We start from the raw sequence: 21,626 nt of genomic DNA on the forward strand, positions 1-21,626 counted from the left end.
TGTAGAACAACCATTCAGACACTGGTCCTGTTGTAGAACAACCATTCAGACACTGGTCCTGTTGTAGAACAACCATTCAGACACTGGTCCTGTTGTAGAACAACCATTCAGACACTGGTCCTGTTGTAGAACAACCATTCAGACACTGGTCCTGTTGTAGAACAACCATTCAGACACTGGTCCTGTTGTAGAACAACCATTCAGACACTGGTCCTGTTGTAGAACAACCATTCAGACACTGGTCCTGTTGTAGAACAACCATTCAGACACTGGTCCTGTTGTAGAACAACCATTCAGACACTGGTCCTGTTGTAGAACAACCATTCAGACACTGGTCCTGTTGTAGAACAACCATTCAGACACTGGTCCTGTTGTAGAACAACCATTCAGACACTGGTCCTGTTGTAGAACAACCATTCAGACACTGGTCCTGGTCCATTCAGACACTGGTCCTGGTCCATTCAGACACTGGCTATTAGATAGAGGGAATAAACACCTAATGAACTCCACCAACAGAGTGGAGCAGAGACCAGGGACTGGATTCACAAAACGTTACTTACGGAAATGCATTTACAAAACTATCTTATAAACTTATTTTGACATTAGTGACGCGCTTGAAACCAATTAATAAACCTGTGACAGGGATGATAGGATTTAAAATAATAATTAACGATAATAAAGTGTTGATTTTTCTATTTTATTACATTTATTTATCTGCTTTATGTCTCAAAATTATATATTTTTTTGTTGGCTTGCGAATCCTTTTTGCACAAAAAAACAAATGCAATTTTTTGTCTCACACATTATAGCCATCAGACTAGCGATATCAAAAACAAAATGGATAACCAAGGAAATAAACAAAAAACTAGAGCAAACGAGGTTGAAGTGATGGTGGAGGAAATGGCAGCCAGGAAAAGGTTGAGGAGGAGACTTGATAACTGAAGGGGTCACTGCAGAGACCAGAAAGAGAGGACGGGCGAGAGTGGCTCTGCCGTCGAGGGTATGGCAGAGGCCCGGTGGTGTGGCCGAGGCCCGGTGGTGTGGCCGAGGCCCGGTGGTGTGGCCGAGGCCCGGTGGTGTGGCCGAGGCCCGGTGGTGTGGCCGAGGCCCGGTGGTGTGGCCGAGGCCCGGTGGTGTGGCCGAGGCCCGGTGGTGTGGCCGAGGCCCGGTGGTGTGGCCGAGGCCCGGTGGTGTGGCCGAGGCCCGGTGGTGTGGCCGAGGCCCGGTGGTGTGGCCGAGGCCCGGTGGTGTGGCCGAGGCCCGGTGGTGTGGCCGAGGCCCTGTGGTGTGGCCGAGGCCCGGTGGTGTGGCCGAGGCCCGGTGGTGTGGCCGAGGCCCTGTGGTGTGGTCCGAGGCCCTGTGGTGTGGTCCGAGGCCCGGTGGTGTGGCAACAAAAATGAAACGTCCCTTTTTCAGGACTCTGTCTTTCAAAGATAGTTAGTAAAAATCCAAGTAACTTCACAGATCTTCATTGTAAAGGGTTTAAACACTGTCACCCATGCTTCAATGAACCATCAATAGTTATTGAACATGCACCTGTGGAACGGTCGTTAAGACACTAACAGCTTACAGACGGAAGGCATTTAAGGTCACAGTTATGAAAACGTAGGGCACAAAAGAGGCCTTTCTACTGACTCTGAAAAAACACAAAAAGAAAGATGCCCAGGGTCCCTGCTCAACTGCGTGAACGTGCCTTAGGCATGCTGCAAGGAGGCATGAGGACTGCAGATGTGGCCAGGGCAATGAATTGCAATGTCCGCACTGTGAGACGCCTACAGGGAGACAGGACGGACAGCTGATCGTCCTCGCAGTGTCAGACCACGTGTAACAACACCTGCACAGGATCGGTACATCTGAACATTACACCTGCGGGACAGGTACAGGATAGCAACAACAGCTGCCCGAGTTACATCAGGAACGCACAATCCCTCCATCAGTGCTCAGACTGTCTGCAATAGGCTGAGAGAGGCTGGACTGAGGGCTTGTAGGCCTGTTGTAAGGCAGGTCCTCACCAGACATCACCGGCAACAACATGGCCACAAATCCACCATCGCTGGACCAGACAGGACTGGCAAAAAGTGCTCTTCACTGACGAGTCACGGTTTTGTCTCACCAGGGGTGACGGTTGGATTTGCATTTATCCTTGAAGGAATGAGCGTTACACCGAGGCCTGTACTCTGGAGCGAGATCGATTTGGAGGTGGAGGGTCCGTCATGGTCTGGGGCGGTGTGTCACCGCATCATCGGACTGAGCTTGTTGTCATTGCAGGAAATCTCAACGCTGTACGTTTACAGGGAAGACATCCTCATCCCTCATGTGGTACCCTTCATACAGGCTCATCCTGACATGACCCTCCAGCATGACAATACCACCAGCCATACTGCTCGTTTCTGTGTGTGATTTCCTGCAAGACAGGAATGTCAGTGTTCTGCCATGGCCAGCGAAGAGCCCGTATCTCAATCCCATTGAGCACGCCTGGGACCTGTTGGATCAGAGTTTGAGGGGTAGGGCCCCCCTCCAGAAATGTCTGGGAACTTGCAGGTGCCTTGGTGGAAGAGTGGGGTAACATCTCACAGCAAGAACTGGCAAATCTGGTGCAGTCCATGAGGAGGAGATGCACTGCAGTACTTAATGCAGCTGGTGGCCACACCGGATACTGACTGTTACTTTTGAATTTGACCCCCCCCTGCACCCCCCCCGCGCTTTGTTCAAGGACACATTTTTCCATTTATGTTAATCACATGTCAGTTTGTCTGTTGTTGAATGCTCATACAAATATTTACACATGTTAAGTTTGCTGAAAATAAATGCAAAATGCATTGTTTGCTGTTTGGGGTTTTAGGCTGGGTTTCTGTACAGCACTTTGAGATATCAGCTGATGACGAAGGGCTATATAAATAAATTTGATTTGATTTGATTTGACAGTTTTTTTTTTTCTGAGTTTTATTTATATATATATATATAACACACACACATTCTGTGTTTGAATAGAATCAACTATATGCACTGAGCTTGTCTGATCCTTTAAGCACACTGTTTGATTAAATAACTAAGACACACATGACTCAAGAAAGAGCTTGATGGTCACATGGTGTTAAAAGACAAAACAATGACAGCCTGTGTGATTGGCACATGTCGTCTCTTTCCTCGTTACTGCAGCGAACCGCAGCAAGTGGTTTATCCAACATTTTGCCGTTACATGAGAATCAGAGCTCCACGTAATCATTATTATTAACATAATACTCTATTTATATAATATTATTAACCTAATACTCTATTTATATAATATTATTAACCTAATACTCTATATAATATTATTAACCTAATACTCTATTTATATAATATTATTAACCTAATACTCTATTTATATAATATTATTAACCTAATACTCTATTTATATAATATTATTAACCTAATACTCTATATAATATTATTAACCTAATACTCTATTTATATAATATTATTAACCTAATACTCTATATAATATTATTAACCTAATACTCTATTTATATAATATTATTAACCTAATACTCTATATAATATTATTAACCTAATACTCTATTTATATAATATTATTAACCTAATACTCTATTTATATATTATTATTAACCTAATACTCTATTTATATATTATTATTAACCTAATACTCTATTTATATAATATTATTAACCTAATACTCTATATAATATTATTAACCTAATACTCTATTTATATAATATTATTAACCTAATACTCTATTTATATAATATTATTAACCTAATACTCTATTTATATAATATTATTAACCTAATACTCTATTTATGTAATATTATTAACCTAATACTCTATATAATATTATTAACCTAATACTCTATTTATATAATATTATTAACCTAATACTCTATTTATATAATATTATTAACCTAATACTCTATTATATAATATTATTAACCTAATACTCTATTTATATATTATTATTAACCTAATACTCTATTTATATATTATTATTAACCTAATACTCTATTTATATAATATTATTAACCTAATACTCTATTTATATAATATTATTAACATAATACTCTATTTATATAATATTATTAACCTAATACTCTATATAATATTATTAACCTAATACTCTATTTATATAATATTATTAACCTAATACTCTATATAATATTATTAACCTAATACTCTATTTATATAATATTATTAACCTAATACTCTATTTTTATAATATTATTAACCTAATACTCTATTTATATAATATTATTAACCGAATACTGTCACGTTCTGACCTTTATTTTCTGTGTTTTGTGTTTAGTTAGTATGGTCAGGCGTGAGTTGGGTGGGCAGTCTATGTTTGTTTGTCTAGGTTTTGGGAATTTCTATGTTTCGGCCTAGTATGGTTCTCAATCAGAGGCAGGTGTCATTAGTTGTCTCTGATTGAGAATCATACTTAGGTGGCCTGGGTTTCACTGTGTGTTTGTGGGTGATTGTTTCCTGTCTCTGTGTGTGCACCAGATAGGACTGTAATTTGAGTTTTCACATTTCTTGTTTTGTTAGTTTGTTCATGTGTACCTTAAAGCATTAAAAAGTACCATGGAAAATTACCACGCCGCGTATTGGTCCTCTGATCCGTTTCGCCTCTCCTCTTCGGAAGAAGAGGAGGAAACTCGTTACAGAATCACCCACTCAAAATCGGACCAAGCGGCGTGGTAAAGGACAGCGACGACAGCAGCAGCAGCAACAACAACAGCGGCCAGCATCAGAGCTGAATCTGGACTACACAACTTGGGAGGAGATAGATAGGTGGGCGGTCGACCCAGGAGAGTGCCGGAGCCCGCCTGGGATTCGATGGAGCAATGCAAGGAAGGTTACAGGAGAATGAGGTTGGCTGGGAAAAATCGCAGCCCCAAAGCAGAGCTGGAGGCAGCGAAAGCTGATCGGCGGCAATATGAGGAGCCAGCACGGCAGTGCGACAGGTACGAGAGGCAGCCCCAAATTTTTTTTTTTGGGGGGCACACGAGGTGTGGTACTAAGCCAGGTAGCAGACCTGAGCTCACTCCTCGTGCTTATTATGAGCAGCGCATTACTGGTCAGGCACCGTGTTATGCGGTTGAGCGCACGGTGTCGCCAGTGCGTGTCCATAGCCCGGTGCGCTATAGGGCAGCCCCGAGAGTGCCATGCGAGTGTGGGCATTGAGCCAGGGCGTATGGTGCCTGCTCAGCGGGTCTGGTCGCCGGTACGCAGTCTTGGTCCAGGTTATCCTGCGCCGGCTCTGCGTGCTGTGTCTCCGGGCGCTGGGAGGGTGCAGTGCGTCCTCTGCCTGCGCTCCGCTCGTACCGGGCAACTGTGGGAGTGGAGCCTAGGGGGAGGTGCGTGTAGTAAGCACTAGATCTCCCGTGCTTACCCACAGCCCGGTTCAACCTGTGCCTGCACTCTTGAGGGTCCGGGCTCGAGTAGTTGTCCAGCCTGGGGAAGTGGTGCCAAGGTTGCGCACCAGAGCTCCAGTGCTCCCCCACAGCCCGGTCTTTCAGGCTCCTCCTAACACCAAGCCTCCTGAAAGTCTCCCCAGCCTGGTAGTTCCTGTGGCAGCCCCACGCACCAGGCTGTCTCTCAGTCTCCTCCTGCAGGTGCTCCCGCCTGTCCGGCGCCGCTGCCGGAGCCTCCCGCCTGTCCGGCGCCGCTGCGGAGCCTCCCGCCTGTCCGGCGCCGTTGCCGGAGCGTCCCGCCTGTCCGGCGCCGCTGCGGAGCCTCCCGCCTGTCCGGCGCCGCTGGAGCCTCCCGCCTGTCCGGAGCCTCCCGCCTGTCCGGCGCCGCTGCCGGAGCCTCCCGCCTGTCCGGCGCCGCTGCCGGAGCCTCCCGCCTGTCCGGCGCCGTTGCCGGAGCCTCCCGCCTGTCCGGCGCCGCTGCCGGAGCCTCCCGCCTGTCCGGCGCCGCTGCCGGAGCCTCCCGCCTGTCCGGGCCTCCCGCCTGTCCGGGCGCCGCTGCCGGAGCCTCCCGCCTGTCCGGCGCCGCTGCCGGAGCCTCCCGCCTGTCCGGCGCCGCTGCCTGAGCCTCCCGCCTGTCCGGCGCCGCTGCCGGAGCGTCCCGCCTGTCCGGCGCCGCTGCCTCCTGTAGCAGCTCCACGCACCAGGCTGTCTCTCTGTCTCCTCTCTGCAGGTGCTCCCGCCTGTCCGGCGCCGCTGCCGGAGCGTCCCGCCTGTCCTGCGCCGTTGCCGGAGCGTCCCGCCTGTCCGGCGCGGCTGCCGGAGCCTCCCGCCTGTCCGGCGCCACTGCCGGAGCCTCCCGCCTGTCCGGCGCCGCTGCCGGAGCCTCCCGCCTGTCCGGCGCCGCTGCCGGAGCGTCCCGCCTGTCCGGCGCCGCTGCCGGAGCCCCTCAGCCCAGAGGCGCCAGAGCCCCTCAGCCCAGGCGCCAGAGCCCCTCAGCCCAGAGACGCCAGAGCCCCTCAGCCCAGAGGCGCCAGAGCCCCTGTCCCTCTGTCCAGAGCCCCTGTCCCTCTGTCCAGAGCCCCTGTCCCTCTGTCCAGAGCCCCTGCCCCTCTGTCCCGAGCTGCCCCTCTGTCCAGTGGGGTCATTGAGAGGGGTTGCCATGGTGAGAAAGCCACGGAGGCGGAAAATAAGGCGGACAAAGACAAGGGTGAAGTGGGGTCCGCGTCCCGCGCCAGAACCGCCACCGCGGACAGACGCCCACCCAGACCCTCCCCTATAGGTCAAGGTTTTGCGGCCGGAGTCCGCACCTTTGGGGGGTACTGTCACGTTCTGACCTTTATTTTCTGTGTTTTGTGTTTAGTTAGTATGGTCAGGGCGTGAGTTGGGTGGGCAGTCTATGTTTGTTTGTCTAGGTTTTGGGAATTTCTATGTTTCGGCCTAGTATGGTTCTCAATCAGAGGCAGGTGTCATTAGTTGTCTCTGATTGAGAATCATACTTAGGTGGCCTGGGTTTCACTGTGTGTTTGTGGGTGATTGTTTCCTGTCTCTGTGTGTGCACCAGATAGGACTGTAATTTGAGTTTTCACATTTCTTGTTTTGTTAGTTTGTTCATGTGTACCTTAAAGCATTAAAAAGTACCATGGAAAATTACCACGCCGCGTATTGGTCCTCTGATCCGTTTCGCCTCTCCTCTTCGGAAGAAGAGGAGGAAACTCGTTACAAATACTCTATTTTATAATATTATTAACCTAATACTCTATATAATATTATTAACCTAATACTCTATTTATATAATATTATTAACCTAATACTCTATATAATATTATTAACCTAATACTCTATTTATATAATATTATTAACAAACAGGCAACAGAAGTAAGATCTGTCTTTCTGTTGATTATATATGGATCATTTATAAAACCAGGCACGTTGAACAGTATTGATTATATATGGATCATTTATAAAACCAGGCACGTTGAACAGTATTGATTATATATGGATCATTTATAAAACCAGGCACGTTGAACAGTATTGATTATAGACCTCATTAAGATGGGGTTTCCTCTCTCCCCAGTTATTGTTGTTGTTGATAATTACTGCAAAGGGCTGTTTCCTCATATCTGCTGCCCCCGCATTGCTCCCAATCTGCTGGGGAACTTTGCTCCTCGGCACGTGACAAAGGGAAAGGTGCTAATTCTACAGCGCTCTGAAGATTACGTTTCACAACCGCAGACGGCGACTGTATCCAACGAGGGAGAAAGCGCATTTGTTCTAAAATAATATTAGATTTATTAGTGTTTCACCGTTGTTCGTACGTAATGTAAATATATGCAATTTCAGTATCACTTGTCTTAGAGTGATGTGGCCTCGGCAATGGTCAGTCCACTTCGGCCTCGGCAATGGATCAGTCCACTCGGCAATGGACTCATCGGCCTCCAGTCCACTGAGACAGGAGCCAATCGGCCTCCGCAATGGCAGTCCACTGGATCGGCCTCAGTCCACTGAGACAGGAGCCAATCGGCCTCGGCGATGGATCAGTTCACTGAGACAGGAGGACCTCGGCAATGGATCAGTCCACTGAGAGACAGCGATGGATCAGTCCATTGAGACAGGAGCCAATCGGCCTCGGCAATGGATCAGTCCACTGAGACAGGAGCCAATCGGCCTCCGCAACGGATCAGTCCACTGAGACAGGAGCCAATCGGCCTCCGCAATGGATCAGTCCACTGAGACAGGAGCCAATCAGACCTCTGTCTTGTGCACCATGAACATGTTTCATAATCGACTAATGAAATCTGTCGACCAAACAATTTACCAGTCGACTAAATGGAGTCAGCCCTAGCTGACTGTCAGTGTGTTGCTGTGTTGACTGTCAGTGTGTTGCTGTGTTGACTGTCAGTGTGTTATATTCCCCCCTCTATGTTAAGTAATGTGATGTGATGGCCATGTAATTGACCAGCTAAATGACAGCGGTCACAGTAATGACAGCGGTCACGGTGATGACAGCGGTCACGGTGATGAGTCACGGTGATGACGGCGGTCACGGTGATGACAGCGGTCACGGTAATGACAGCGGTCACGGTAATGACAGCGGTCACGGTAATGACAGCGGTCACGGTAATGACAGCGGTCACGGTAATGACGGCGGTCACGGTAATGACGGCGGTCACGGTAATGACGGCGGTCACGGTGATGACGGCGGTCACGGTGACGACGGCGGTCACGGTAATGACGGCGGTCACGGTGATGACGGCGGTCACGGTGATGACGGCGGTCACGGTAATGACGGCGGTCACGGTGATGACGGCGGTCACGGTGACGACGGCGGTCACGGTAATGACGGCGGTCACGGTGATGACGGCGGTCACGGTGATGACGGCGGTCACGGTGATGACGGCGGTCACGGTGACTACCTTTGTTTCATATGTTCTCCTGCTGACTGTGTGTGCTGCCATAGAAATAGATGGAATACAATGTTTGTTTTTTTATTGGTTATGACTGTCTTTACCATTAACTACACATAAGTAACCTACACGGTTAGGAGGTCGTGGTGCCAGCCCTCGTGTTAACACTAACCTACACGGTTAGGAGGTCGTGGTGCCAGCCCTCGTGTTAACACTAACCTACACGGTTAGGAGGTCGTGGTGCCAGCCCTCGTGTTAACACTAACCTACACGGTTAGGAGGTCGTGGTGCCAGCCCTCGTGTTAACACTAACCTACACGGTTAGGAGGTCGTGGTGCCAGCCCTCGTGTTAACACTAACCTACACGGTTAGGAGGTCGTGGTGCCAGCCCTCGTGTTAACACTAACCTACACGGTTAGGAGGTCGTGGTGCCAGCCCTCGTGTTAACACTAACCTTAACTTCATGTTGCTGCCCCTCTTCCCTCTCCCAGGTCTTTCCCCCAGGAATAGTTTGGAGGTGTTGACTCCAGAGATCCCAGGAGAGAGGGACAGGGGGAACTGCATCACCTCTCTCCAGCTTCACCCTAAAGGCTGGGCTGCCCTCATACGCTGCTCCTCCAACATGGATGACCAGGAGGTGAGTCACCTGACCCCCCAAAACCCCCAGGAGGTAACTGTCACCACACTGCACCCCGACATCTACACACTGCACCCCGACATCTACACACTGCACCCCGACATCTACACATTGCACCCCGACATGACCACACTGCACCCGACATCACCACACTAACCTCACCACACTGCACCCTCGTCACCACACTAACCATCACCACACTGGTGACCAGCCCACCTCTCCCCTACATCACCGTGGTGCACAGCCCCTCGTGTTACATCACCACACTGCACCCCAGACGTGTTAACACTAACTGCACCGGACATCACCACACTGCACCGTGTAACACTACCACACATCACCACACTGCACCCGACATCACCACACTGCCACCCCGACGTGTTACCACACTGCACCCGACGGTTACCACACTGCACCCCGACATCAACACTGCACCCCGGTTCAACACACTGCACCCCGACATTTACACACTAACCTACACGGTTACACACTGCACCCCACATCACCACACTGCACCCCGACGGTTACACACTGCACCCCGACATAACACACCTCTCCCTACATGTTGCTGCCCCTCTTCCCCCGTCTTTCACCAGGACATAGTTTACCACACTGCAGATCCCGACATCACCACACTGCACCCGGCATCACCACTTCACCTCTCCAGCTTCACCACACTGGGCTGCCCGGCATCACCACACTGCTCCTCCAACATCACCACACTGCAGGTGAGTCACCTCACCCCCACCACTGCACCCGACATCACCACACTGCACCCCGACATCACCACACTGCACCCCGACATCACCACACTGCACCCCGACATCACCACACTGCACCCCGACATCACCACACTGCACCCGACATCACCACACTGCACCCCGACATCACACACTGCACCCGACATCACCACACTGCACCCCGACACACTGCACCCGACATCAACACACTGCACCCCGACATCACACACTGCACCCCGACATCAACACACTGCACCCCGACATTTACACACTGCACCCCGACATCACACACTGCACCCCGACATCAACACACTGCACCCCGACATCAACACACCTCTCCCCTCACATCACACTGCACCCCGACATCAACACACTGCACCCCGACATCAACACACTGCACCCCGACATCACCACACTGCACCCCGACATCACACACTGCACTTCACCACGACTGCACCTCTCCCCTACATCACCACACTGCACCCCGACATTACACACTGCACCCCGACATCACCACACTGCACCCCGACATCACCACACTGCACCCGACATCACCACACTGACATCACCACACTGCACCCCGACATCACCACACTGCACCCCGACATCACCACACACCTCTCCCTACATCATCACACTGCACCCGACATTTACACACTGCACCCCGACATCACACACTGCACCCCGACATCAACACACTGCACCCCGACATCAACACACTCTCCCCTACATCATCACACTGCACCCCGACATCAACACACTGCACCCCGACATCACCACACTGCACCCGACATCACCACACTGCACCCGACATCACACACACCTCTCCCCTACATCACCACACTGCACCCCGACATCAACACACTGCACCCCGACATCAACACACTGCACCCCGACATCAACACACTGCACCCCGACATCAACACACTGCACCCCGACATCAACACACTGCACCCCGACATCAACACACTGCACCCCGACATCAACACACTGCACCCCGACATCAACACACTGCACCCCGACATCAACACACTGCACCCCGACATCAACACACTGCACCCCGACATCAACACACACCTCTCCCCTACATCATCACACTGCACCCCGACATCAACACACTGCACCCCGACATCAACACACTGCACCCCGACATCAACACACTGCACCCCGACATCAACACACTGCACCCCGACATCAACACACTGCACCCCGACATCAACACACCTCTCCCCTACATCATCACACTGCACCCCGACATCTACACACTGCACCCCGACATCACCACACTGCACCCCGACATCACCACACTGCACCCCGACATCACCACACTGCACCCCGACATCACCACACTGCACCCCGACATCACCACACACCTCTCCCCTACATCATCACACTCCCCTACATTTACACACTGCACCCGACATTTACACACTGCACCCCGACATCAACACACTGCACCCGACATCAACACACTGCACCCCGACATCAACACACACCTCTCCCCTACATCATCACACTGCACCCCGACATTTACACTGCACCCCGACATCACCACACTGCACCCCGACATCACCACACTGCTCCCCGACATCAACACACACCTCTCCCCTACATCATCACACTGCACCCCGACATCAACACACTGCACCCCGACATCAACACACTGCACCCCGACATCAACACACTGCACCCCGACATCAACACACTGCACCCCGACATCAACACACTGCACCCCGACATCAACACACTGCACCCCGACATCAACACACTGCACCCCGACATCAACACACTGCACCCCGACATCAACACACTGCACCCCGACATCTACACACACCTCTCCCCTACATCATCTACTTCTTGATTCTTCTTTATCGTCACGCCAAAGTATTTTTGTGTGTTACAACCTGAATTTAAAACGTAATAAGTTGAGGTTGTTTTTCTCTCTGGTCGACACACAATAACCCCATAATGTCATGTTTTCCAAATTCATAAAAATTATACCATGGCATTCTTGAATGCTTGTTTCTGATTGGCCTGAAGGGCGTTCTAGAGCCTGCGTTCTTTCCCAACAGAAAATGACTCAAGTAAAAGTGAAAATCACCCAGTTAAATACTACTTCAGTAAAAGTCTAAAGTAATTTGGTTCTAAATATACTTAAATATCAAAATTAAAAGTAACTTATTTCTCTTTTGTCATCTGCAAAGCAGATGGCATGATTAAAAAAAATAAAATAATACATTACAAATAGAAAGGGGCAAGCTCCAACCCTCAGACATCATTTACAAACTAAGCATTTGTGTGTTTAGTGAGTCCTCCAGATCAGAGGCAGTAGGGATGACCAGGGATGTTCTGTTTAGTGAGTCCTCCAGATCAGAGGCAGTAGGGATGACCAGGGATGTTCTCTGTTTAGTGAGTCCTCCAGATCAGAGGCAGTAGGGATGACCAGGGATGTTCTCTGTTTAGTGAGTCCTCCAGATCAGAGGCAGTAGGGATGACCAGGGATGTTCTCTGTTTAGTGAGTCCTCCAGATCAGAGGCAGTAGGGATGCCCATATGTTCTCTGTTTAGTGAGTCTGCCAGATCAGAGGCAGTAGGGATGACCAGGGATGTTCTCTGTTTAGTGAGTCCTCCAGATCAGAGGCAGTAGGGATGCCCACATGTTCTCTGTTTAGTGAGTCCTCCAGATCAGAGGCAGTAGGGATGACCAGGGATGTTCTCTGTTTAGTGAGTCCTCCAGATCAGAGGCAGTAGGGATGACCAGGGATGTTGTCTGTTTAGTGAGTCCTCCAGATCAGAGGCAGTAGGGATGACCAGGGATGTTCTCTGTTTAGTGAGTCCTCCAGATCAGAGGCAGTAGGGATGACCAGGGATGTTCTCTGTTTAGTGAGTCCTCCAGATCAGAGGCAGTAGGGATGACCAGGGATGTTCTCTGTTTAGTGAGTCCTCCAGATCAGAGGCAGTAGGGATGACCAGGGATGTTCTCTGTTTAGTGAGTCCTCCAGATCAGAGGCAGTAGGGATGACCAGGGATGTTCTCTGTTTAGTGAGTCCTCCAGATCAGAGGCAGTAGGGATGACCAGGGATGTTCTCTGTTTAGTGAGTCCTCCAGATCAGAGGCAGTCTGGATGACCAGGGATGTTCTCTTGATAAGTTTGTGAATTGGACCAATTGCCTGTCCTGCTGGCCATTCAAAATGTAACTAAAACTTTTGAGTGTCAGGGACAATGTAACTAATACTTTTGAGTGTCAGGGACAATGTAACTAATACTTTTGAGTGTCAGGGACAATGTAACTAATACTTTTGAGTGTCCGGGACAATGTCCGGTGTAAAAAGTACTTTTATTTTCTTTAGGAATGTAAATGGAGTAAAAGTAGTGAAAAATATAAATAGTAAAGTACAGATATCCCCAAAAAACTACTTTAAGTAATACTTCACCACTGAATGTCCCTTTGAGCATGGTAGAGTTATTAATCACACTTTGGACGGGGGCCGAGTTCCAGTTTTGACTTAAATCTAGTTAAATCTATGGTAAGACCTGAAAAATGGTTGTCTTAACAATGATCAACAGCCAATTTGACAGAGTTTCAACTATTAAAAAAATAAAAAATAGTAATTGTGGTAAATGTTTCACAATCCAGGTGTGGAAATCTCTTAAAGAAACTTACCCAGAAAGACTGTTTTCGCTGCCAACGGGGCCTGACAGAGTATTGACTGAGCTGTGTGAATACTTATGTAAATTCAATATTTCTGGATTTTGTTTTCAATAAATTTGCTAACATTTCTTAAAAAAACTGGTTTTCGCTTTGTCATTATTATGTGTAGAGTAGTAGGTGAGTTTATTTTTGAATTCCGGCTGTAACAACACAATGTGGAATAAGTCTCGGGGTGTGAATACTTTCTGAAGGCTCTGTATCTCCACCTTGCCCTTTGATTGGCTTGGTGGACATTTCATTATTGCTTGTACCAATCAAATCCTCTCAATATCCACAAGGGCTTTGGGGTCCATTTAAGATTGCACTTGGACATGCTCTGTCTGTCAGCATTGATGAGCAGGTTACGTTTAGTCTCTAACCCTCTTCTGTTTCTCCACTCTTCCTCTGTCTTCCTGTTATCCTCCCTCTCCTCCTCCCTTTCTCTCTTCTCCCCCTCTCTCCTCCTCCCTCCCCCTCTCTCCTCCTCCCTTTCTCTCTTCTCCCCCTCTCTCCTCTTCCCTCCCCCTCTCCTCCTCCCTTTCTCTCTTCTCACCCCCTCTCTCTCCTCCATTTCTCTCTTCTCCCCCTCTCTCCTCTTCTCTCTCCTCCTCCCTCTTCTCCCCTCTCTCCTCCTCCCTCTCTCTTCCCTCCCCTCTCTCCTCCTCCCTTTCTCTCTTCTCCCCCTCTCCTCCCTCCTCCTCCCTTTCTCTCTTCTCCCCCCTCCTCCTCCCTCCCCTCTCTCCTCCTCCCTCCCCTCTCTCCTCCTCCCTCCTCTTCCCTCCCCTCTCCTCCATTTCTCTCTTCTCCCCTCCTCCCTTCCCTCCCTCTCTCCTCCTCCATTTCTCTTCTCCCTCTCTCCTCCTCCCTACCCCTCTCTCCTCCTCCCTCCCTCTCCTCCCCTCTCTTCTCCCCTCTCTCCTCCCCCCTCCCCTCCCTCCTCCTCCCTCCCCTCTCTCCTCCTCCCTCCCCTCTCTCCTCCTCCCTCCCCTCTCCTCTTCCCTCCCCTCTCTCCTCCTCCCTCCCCTCTCTCCTCCTCCCTCCCCTCTCTCCTCCTCCCTCCTCTTCCCTCCCCCTCTCTCCTCTTCTCTCTCTCTCTCCTCTCCAGTGGACATGTGTGTATGAGTTCCAGGATGGCTCCCCCACACGTCCCCCCGTCTCCCCGCGCTGCTCTCTACGTCTGACCCACTACATCGAGGAGGCTAACGTGGGGAGGGGCTACATCAAGGAGTTGTGCTTCAGTCCCGACGGGCGGCTCATCTGCTCCCCCTACGGGTAGGGAGTATTATGACATCTGCTCCCTCTATGGGTAGGGAGTATTATGACATCTGCTCCCCCTATAGGTAGGGAGTATTATGACGTCTGCTCCCCCTATAGGTAGAGAGTATTATGACATCTGCTCCCCTATAGGTAGAGAGTATTATGACATTTGCTCCCTCTATAGGTAGAGAGTATTATGACATCTGCTCCCCTATAGGTAGAGAGTATTATGACATCTGCTCCCCCTATGGGTAGAGAGTATTATGACATCTGCTCCCCCTATAGGTAGAGAGTATTATGACATCTGCTCCCCCTATGGGTAGGGAGTATTATGACATCTGCTCCCCCTATAGGTAGAGAGTATTATGACATCTGCTCCCCCTATGGGTAGAGAGTATTATGACATCTGCTCCCCCTATGGGTAGAGAGTATTATGACATCTGCTCCCCCTATGGGTAGAGAGTATTATGACATCTGCTCCCCCTATGGGTAGAGAGTATTATGACATCTGCTCCCCTATGGGTAGAGAGTATTATGACATCTGCTCCCCCTATGGGTAGAGAGTATTATGACATCTGCTCCCCTATAGGTAGAGTATTATGACATCTGCTCCCCTACGGGTAGGGAGTATTATGACATCTGCTCCCCTATAGGTAGAGAGTTATGACATCTACTCCCCCTATAGGTAGAGAGTATTATGACATCTGCTCCCCTATGGGTAGGGAGTATTATGACATCTGCTCCCCTACGGGTAGAGAGTATTATGACATCTGCTCCCCCTATAGGTAGGGAGTATTATGACATCTGCTCCCCTATAGGTAGAGTATTATGACACCTGCTCCCCCTACGGGTAGAGAGTATTATGACATCTGCTCCCCCTATTATGACATCTGTAGGTAGGGAGTATTATGACATCTGCTCCCCTATGGGTAGGGAGTATTATGACATCTGCTCCCCTATGGGTAGAGAGTATTATGACATCTGCTCCCCCTACGGGTAGGGAGTATTATGACATCTGCTCCCCCTATGGGTAGAGAGTATTATGACGTCTGCTCCCCCTACGGGTAGGAGTATTATGACATCTGCTCCCCCTATAGGTAGAGAGTATTATGACATACGGGTAGGGAGTATTATGACATCTGCTCCCCCTATGGGTAGAGAGTATTATGACATCTGCTCCCCCTACGGGTAGGGAGTATTATGACATCTGCTCCCCTATAGGTAGAGAGTATTATGACATCTGCTCCCCTATAGGTAGAGAGTATTATGACATCTGCTCCCCCTATGGGTAGAGAGTATTATGACGTCTGCTCCCCTATAGGTAGAGAGTATTATGACATCTGCTCCCCTATGGGTAGAGAGTATTATGACATCTGCTCCCCTACGGGTAGAGAGTATTATGACATCTGCTCCCCCTATGGGTAGGAGTATTATGACATCTGCTCCCCTACGGGTAGAGAGTATTATGACATCTGCTTCCCTACAGGTAGGGAGTATTATGACATCCCCGTATGGGTAGAGAGTATTATGACATCTGCTCCCCTATAGGTAGGAGAGTATTATGACATCTGCTCCCCCGGGTAGGGAGTATTATGACATGGGTAGAGAGTATTATGACATCTGCTCCCCTATGGGTAGGGAGTATTATGACATCTGCTCTATAGGTAGAGAGTATTATGACATTTGCTCCCTATGGGTAGAGAGTATTATGACATCTGCTCCCTATAGGTAGAGAGTATTATGACATCTGCTCCCCCTATGGGTAGAGAGTATTATGACATCTGCTCCCCTATAGGTAGAGAGTATTATGACATCTGCCCCTATGGGTAGAGAGTATTATGACATCTGCTCCCCTACGGGTGGTATTATGACATCTGCTCCCCTATGGGTAGGGAGTATTATGACATCTGCTCCCCTATAGGTAGGGAGTATTATGACATCTGCTCCCCCTACGGGTAGTATTATGACATCTGCTCCCCTACGGGTAGGAGTATTATGACATCTGCTCCCCTATGGGTAGGGGTATTATGACATCTGCTCCCCTATGGGTAGGGAGTATTATGACATCTGCTCCCCTATGGGTAGGGAGTATTATGCTCCCCTATAGGGGTATTATGAAATCTGACGGGTAGGGAGTATTATGACATCTGCTCCCCTATAGGTAGAGAGTATTATGACATCTGCTCCCCTATAGAGAGTATTATGAAATCTGCTCCCCTATAGGTAGAGAGTATTATGACATCTGCTCCCCTACGGGTAGAGAGTATTATGACATCTGCTCCCCCTACAGGTAGAGTATTATGACATCTGCTCCCCCTATGGGTAGAGAGTATTATGACATCTGCTCCCCCTATAGGTAGAGAGTATTATGACATCTGCTCCCCCTATGGGTAGAGAGTATTATGACATCTGCTCCCCCTATGGGTAGAGAGTATTATGACATCTGCTCCCCCTATAGGTAGAGAGTATTATGACATCTGCTCCCCCTATGGGTAGAGAGTATTATGACATCTGCTCCCCCTATGGGTAGGGAGTATTATGACATCTGCTCCCCCTATAGGTAGAGAGTATTATGACATCTGCTCCCCCTATGGGTAGGGAGTATTATGACATCTGCTCCCCCTATAGGTAGAGAGTATTATGACATCTGCTCCCCCTACAGGTAGAGTATGACATCTGCTCCCCTACGGGTAGGGAGTATTATGACATCTGCTCCCCTACGGGTAGGGAGTATTATGACATCTGCTCCCCTATAGGTAGAGAGTATTATGACATCTGCTCCCCCTATGGGTAGAGAGTATATGACATCTGACGGGTAGGGAGTATTATGAAATCTGCCCCCTATAGGTAGAGGCTCCCCTATAGGTAGAGTATTATGACATCTGCTCCCCTATAGGTAGAGTATTATGACATCTGCTCCCCTATGGGTAGAGAGTATTATGACATCTGCTCCCCCTATAGGTAGAGAGTATTGACATCTGCTCCCCTACGCGTGAGTATTATGACATCTGCTCCCCCTATAGGTAGAGAGTATTATGACATCTGCTCCCCCTATGGGTAGAGAGTATTATGACAGCTCCCCTATAGGTAGAGAGTATTATGACATCTGCTCCCCCTATGGGTAGAGAGTATTATGACATCTGCTCCCCCTATGGGTAGAGAGTATTATGACATCTGCTCCCCCTATAGGTAGAGAGTATTATGACATCTGCTCCCCCTATGGGTAGAGAGTATTATGACATCTGCTCCCCCTATGGGTAGAGAGTATTATGACATCTGCTCCCCCTATGGGTAGAGAGTATTATGACATCTGCTCCCCCTATAGGTAGAGAGTATTATGACATCTGCTCCCCCTATGGGTAGAGAGTATTATGACATCTGCTCCCCCTATAGGTAGAGAGTATTATGACATCTGCTCCCCCTATGGGTAGGGAGTATTATGACATCTGCTCCCCCTATGGGTAGAGAGTATTATGACATCTGCTCCCCCTATGGGTAGGGAGTATTATGACATCTGCTCCCCCTATAGGTAGAGAGTATTATGACATCTGCTCCCCCCTACGGGTAGGGAGTATTATGACATCTGCTCCCCTATAGGTAGAGAGTATTATGACATCTGCTCCCCCTACAGGTAGAGAGTTTGACATCTGCTCCCCCTACGGGTAGGGAGTATTATGACATCTGCTCCCCTACGGGTAGGGAGTATTATGACATCTGCTCCCCCTATAGGTAGAGTATTATGACATCTGCTCCCCTATGGGTAGGAGTATTATGACATCTGCTCCCCTACGGGTAGGGAGTATTATGACATCTGCCCCTACGGGTAGGGAGTATTATGACATCTGCTCCCCTATGGGTAGAGAGTATTATGACATCTGCTCCCCCTATGGGTAGGGAGTATTATGACATCTGCTCCCCCTATGGGTAGGGAGTATTATGACATCTGCTCCCCCTATGGGTAGGAGTATTATGACATCTGCTCCCCCTATGGGTAGAGAGTATTATGACATCTGCTCCCCCTATGGGTAGGGAGTATTATGACATCTGCTCCCCCTATAGGTAGGGAGTATTATGACATCTGCTCCCCCTATGGGTAGAGAGTATTATGACATCCCCTACGGGTAGGGAGTATTATGACATCTGCTCCCCTATAGGTAGGGAGTATTATGACATCTGCTCCCCTATAGGTAGGGAGTATTATGACATCTGCTCCCCTCTATAGGTAGGGAGTATTATGACATCTGCTCCCCCTATGGGTAGAGAGTATTATGACATCTGCTCCCCCTATGGGTAGAGAGTATTATGACATCTGCTCCCCTATAGGTAGAGAGTATTATGACATCTGCTCCCCCTATAGGTAGAGAGTATTATGACATCTGCTCCCCCTATAGGTAGGGAGTATTATGACATCTGCTCCCCCTATGGGTAGAGAGTATTATGACATCTGCTCCCCCTATGGGTAGAGAGTATTATGACATCTGCTCCCCCTATGGGTAGAGAGTATTATGACATCTGCTCCCCCTATAGGTAGAGAGTATTATGACATCTGCTCCCCCTATGGGTAGAGAGTATTATGACATCTGACATCTGCCATCTACTATGACATATTGCTTAGCCTATCAGAGGGCAAGGTGCGCTTATTGTCATATTGCTTAGCCTATCAGAGGGCAAGATGCGCTTATTGTCATATTGCTTAGCCTATCAGAGGGCTCTGACAGGGTCTATTTGGAGCACGGACACAGTGTTCCACTTTTGTAATCAAGTGTTGTCCCAGCAGGTACGGAGTACGACTGCTGTCCTTCGACGAGAACTGTATGGAACTGTCTGACTGCCTTCCCGTCCTGACCAGCTGTCTCCGAGAGGTGCGGTCCATCTACTCCCACAGTGATGTGGTCCTCACCACCAAGTTCTCCCCAACCCACTGCCAGCTGGCGTCAGGCTGTCTCAGTGGCCGCGTCGCCTTATACCAGCCCAGGTTCTAACAGCGGGGCTGTCCCATATGGCCCCCCCTATTCCCTATGGGCTCTGGTCAAAAGTAGTGCACTATTTTAGGGAATAGGGTGCCATTTTTTGGGGGGGACACTCTGGTAATCAAGTAGACCTTTATTCATTAGGCGCCAAACGGAAGAAACCGGAAACGAAGGGACTACCTTGAACTTGGTTTTGCTAGCGTTATACCCCGACGCAATGGGCACCAACCTTTTCGGAGTCAAGAACACTTTGGCAAAAGCCGAGCTCAACCGCCACAATGTTTATTTTAAAAAATGTAACATTGACCTAATAAAAAGTTCAATTTTCACAGCATATTGTCTCTATGGCTGTTGATCTGGCTGTATTGTTCTCACACCATATTACGTCTCCCAACTCAAGCTTTGATAAGAAAATAGATCAGTCCTGTAGCACTTGCTGAGCAGAAACTCTGAAATGATTATCCTTCTTATTGTACTGGATTTATGGTATCTGATGGTTTCAAGACAACTGGCGGCTCTGGGGGTACGAATCATGACGTGGGTGGGGGGCAAGGTCAAATCATGATGTGGGGGGCAAGGTCAAATCATGATGTGGGGGGCATGGTCAAATCATGATGTGGGGGGGCAAGGTCAAATCATGATGTGGGGGGCAAGGTCAAATCATGATGTGGGGGGCAAGGTCAAATCATGATGTGGGGGGCAAGGTCAAATCATGATGTGGGGGGCAAGGTCAAATCATGATGTGGGGGGGGCAAGTTCAAGTCATGATGTGGGGGGCAAGGTCAAGTCATGATGTGGGGGGCATGGTCAAATCATGATGTGGGGGGACAAGGTCAAATCATGATGTGGGGGGGGGGACAAGGTCAAATCATGATGTGGGGGGCATGGTCAAATCATGATGTGGGGGGCAAGGTCAAGTCATGATGTGGGGGGCATGGTCAAATCATGATGTGGGGGGACAAGGTCAAATCATGATGGGGGGGAACAAGGTCAAATCATGATGTGGGGGGACAAGGTCAAGTCATGATGTGGGGGGACAAGGTCAAATCATGATGGGGGAACAAGGTCAAATCATGATGTGGGGGGACAAGGTCAAATCATGATGTGGGACAAGGTCAAATCATGATGTGGGGGGACAAGGTCAAATCATGGTGGGGGGACAAGGTCAAATCATGATGTGGGGGGACACGGTCAAATCATGATGTGGGGGGCAAGGTCAAATCATGATGTGGGGGGCGAGGTCAAATCATGATGTGGGGGGGGGCAAGGTCAAATCATGATGTGGGGGGACACGGTCAAATCATGATGGGGGCAAGGTCAAATCATGATGTGGGGGGCAAGGTCAAGTCATGATGTGGGGGGAAAGGGGGGCAAGGTAAAATCATGATGTGGGGGGCAAGGTCAAGTCATGATGTGGGGGGGCATGGTCAAATCATGATGTGGGGGGACAAGGTCAAATCATGATGGGGGGACAAGGTCAAATCATGATGTGGGGGGACAAGGTCAAATCATGATG

At 49.2% G+C, this 21,626-nt stretch overlaps 1 protein-coding gene across 1 annotated transcript in view; it reads left to right on the forward strand.

Annotated features, from left to right (window-relative positions):
• Positions 1-20,444, forward strand: part of wdr32 (WD repeat domain 32) — a 36,837-nt gene extending 16,393 nt beyond the window's left edge. The window contains exons 9-11 of the mRNA XM_052508660.1: positions 9,307-9,452; positions 14,989-15,155; positions 19,918-20,444. Coding sequence (XP_052364620.1) covers positions 9,307-9,452; positions 14,989-15,155; positions 19,918-20,122 — 518 coding nt within the window. The 3' untranslated portion in view covers positions 20,123-20,444. The remainder of the gene's footprint in view (positions 1-9,306; positions 9,453-14,988; positions 15,156-19,917) is intronic.
• The last annotated feature ends 1,182 nt before the right edge of the window (positions 20,445-21,626 follow it).

This window comes from Oncorhynchus keta, unplaced genomic scaffold, assembly GCF_023373465.1.
Source record: "Oncorhynchus keta strain PuntledgeMale-10-30-2019 unplaced genomic scaffold, Oket_V2 Un_contig_383_pilon_pilon, whole genome shotgun sequence".
NCBI lineage: Eukaryota > Metazoa > Chordata > Actinopteri > Salmoniformes > Salmonidae > Oncorhynchus > Oncorhynchus keta.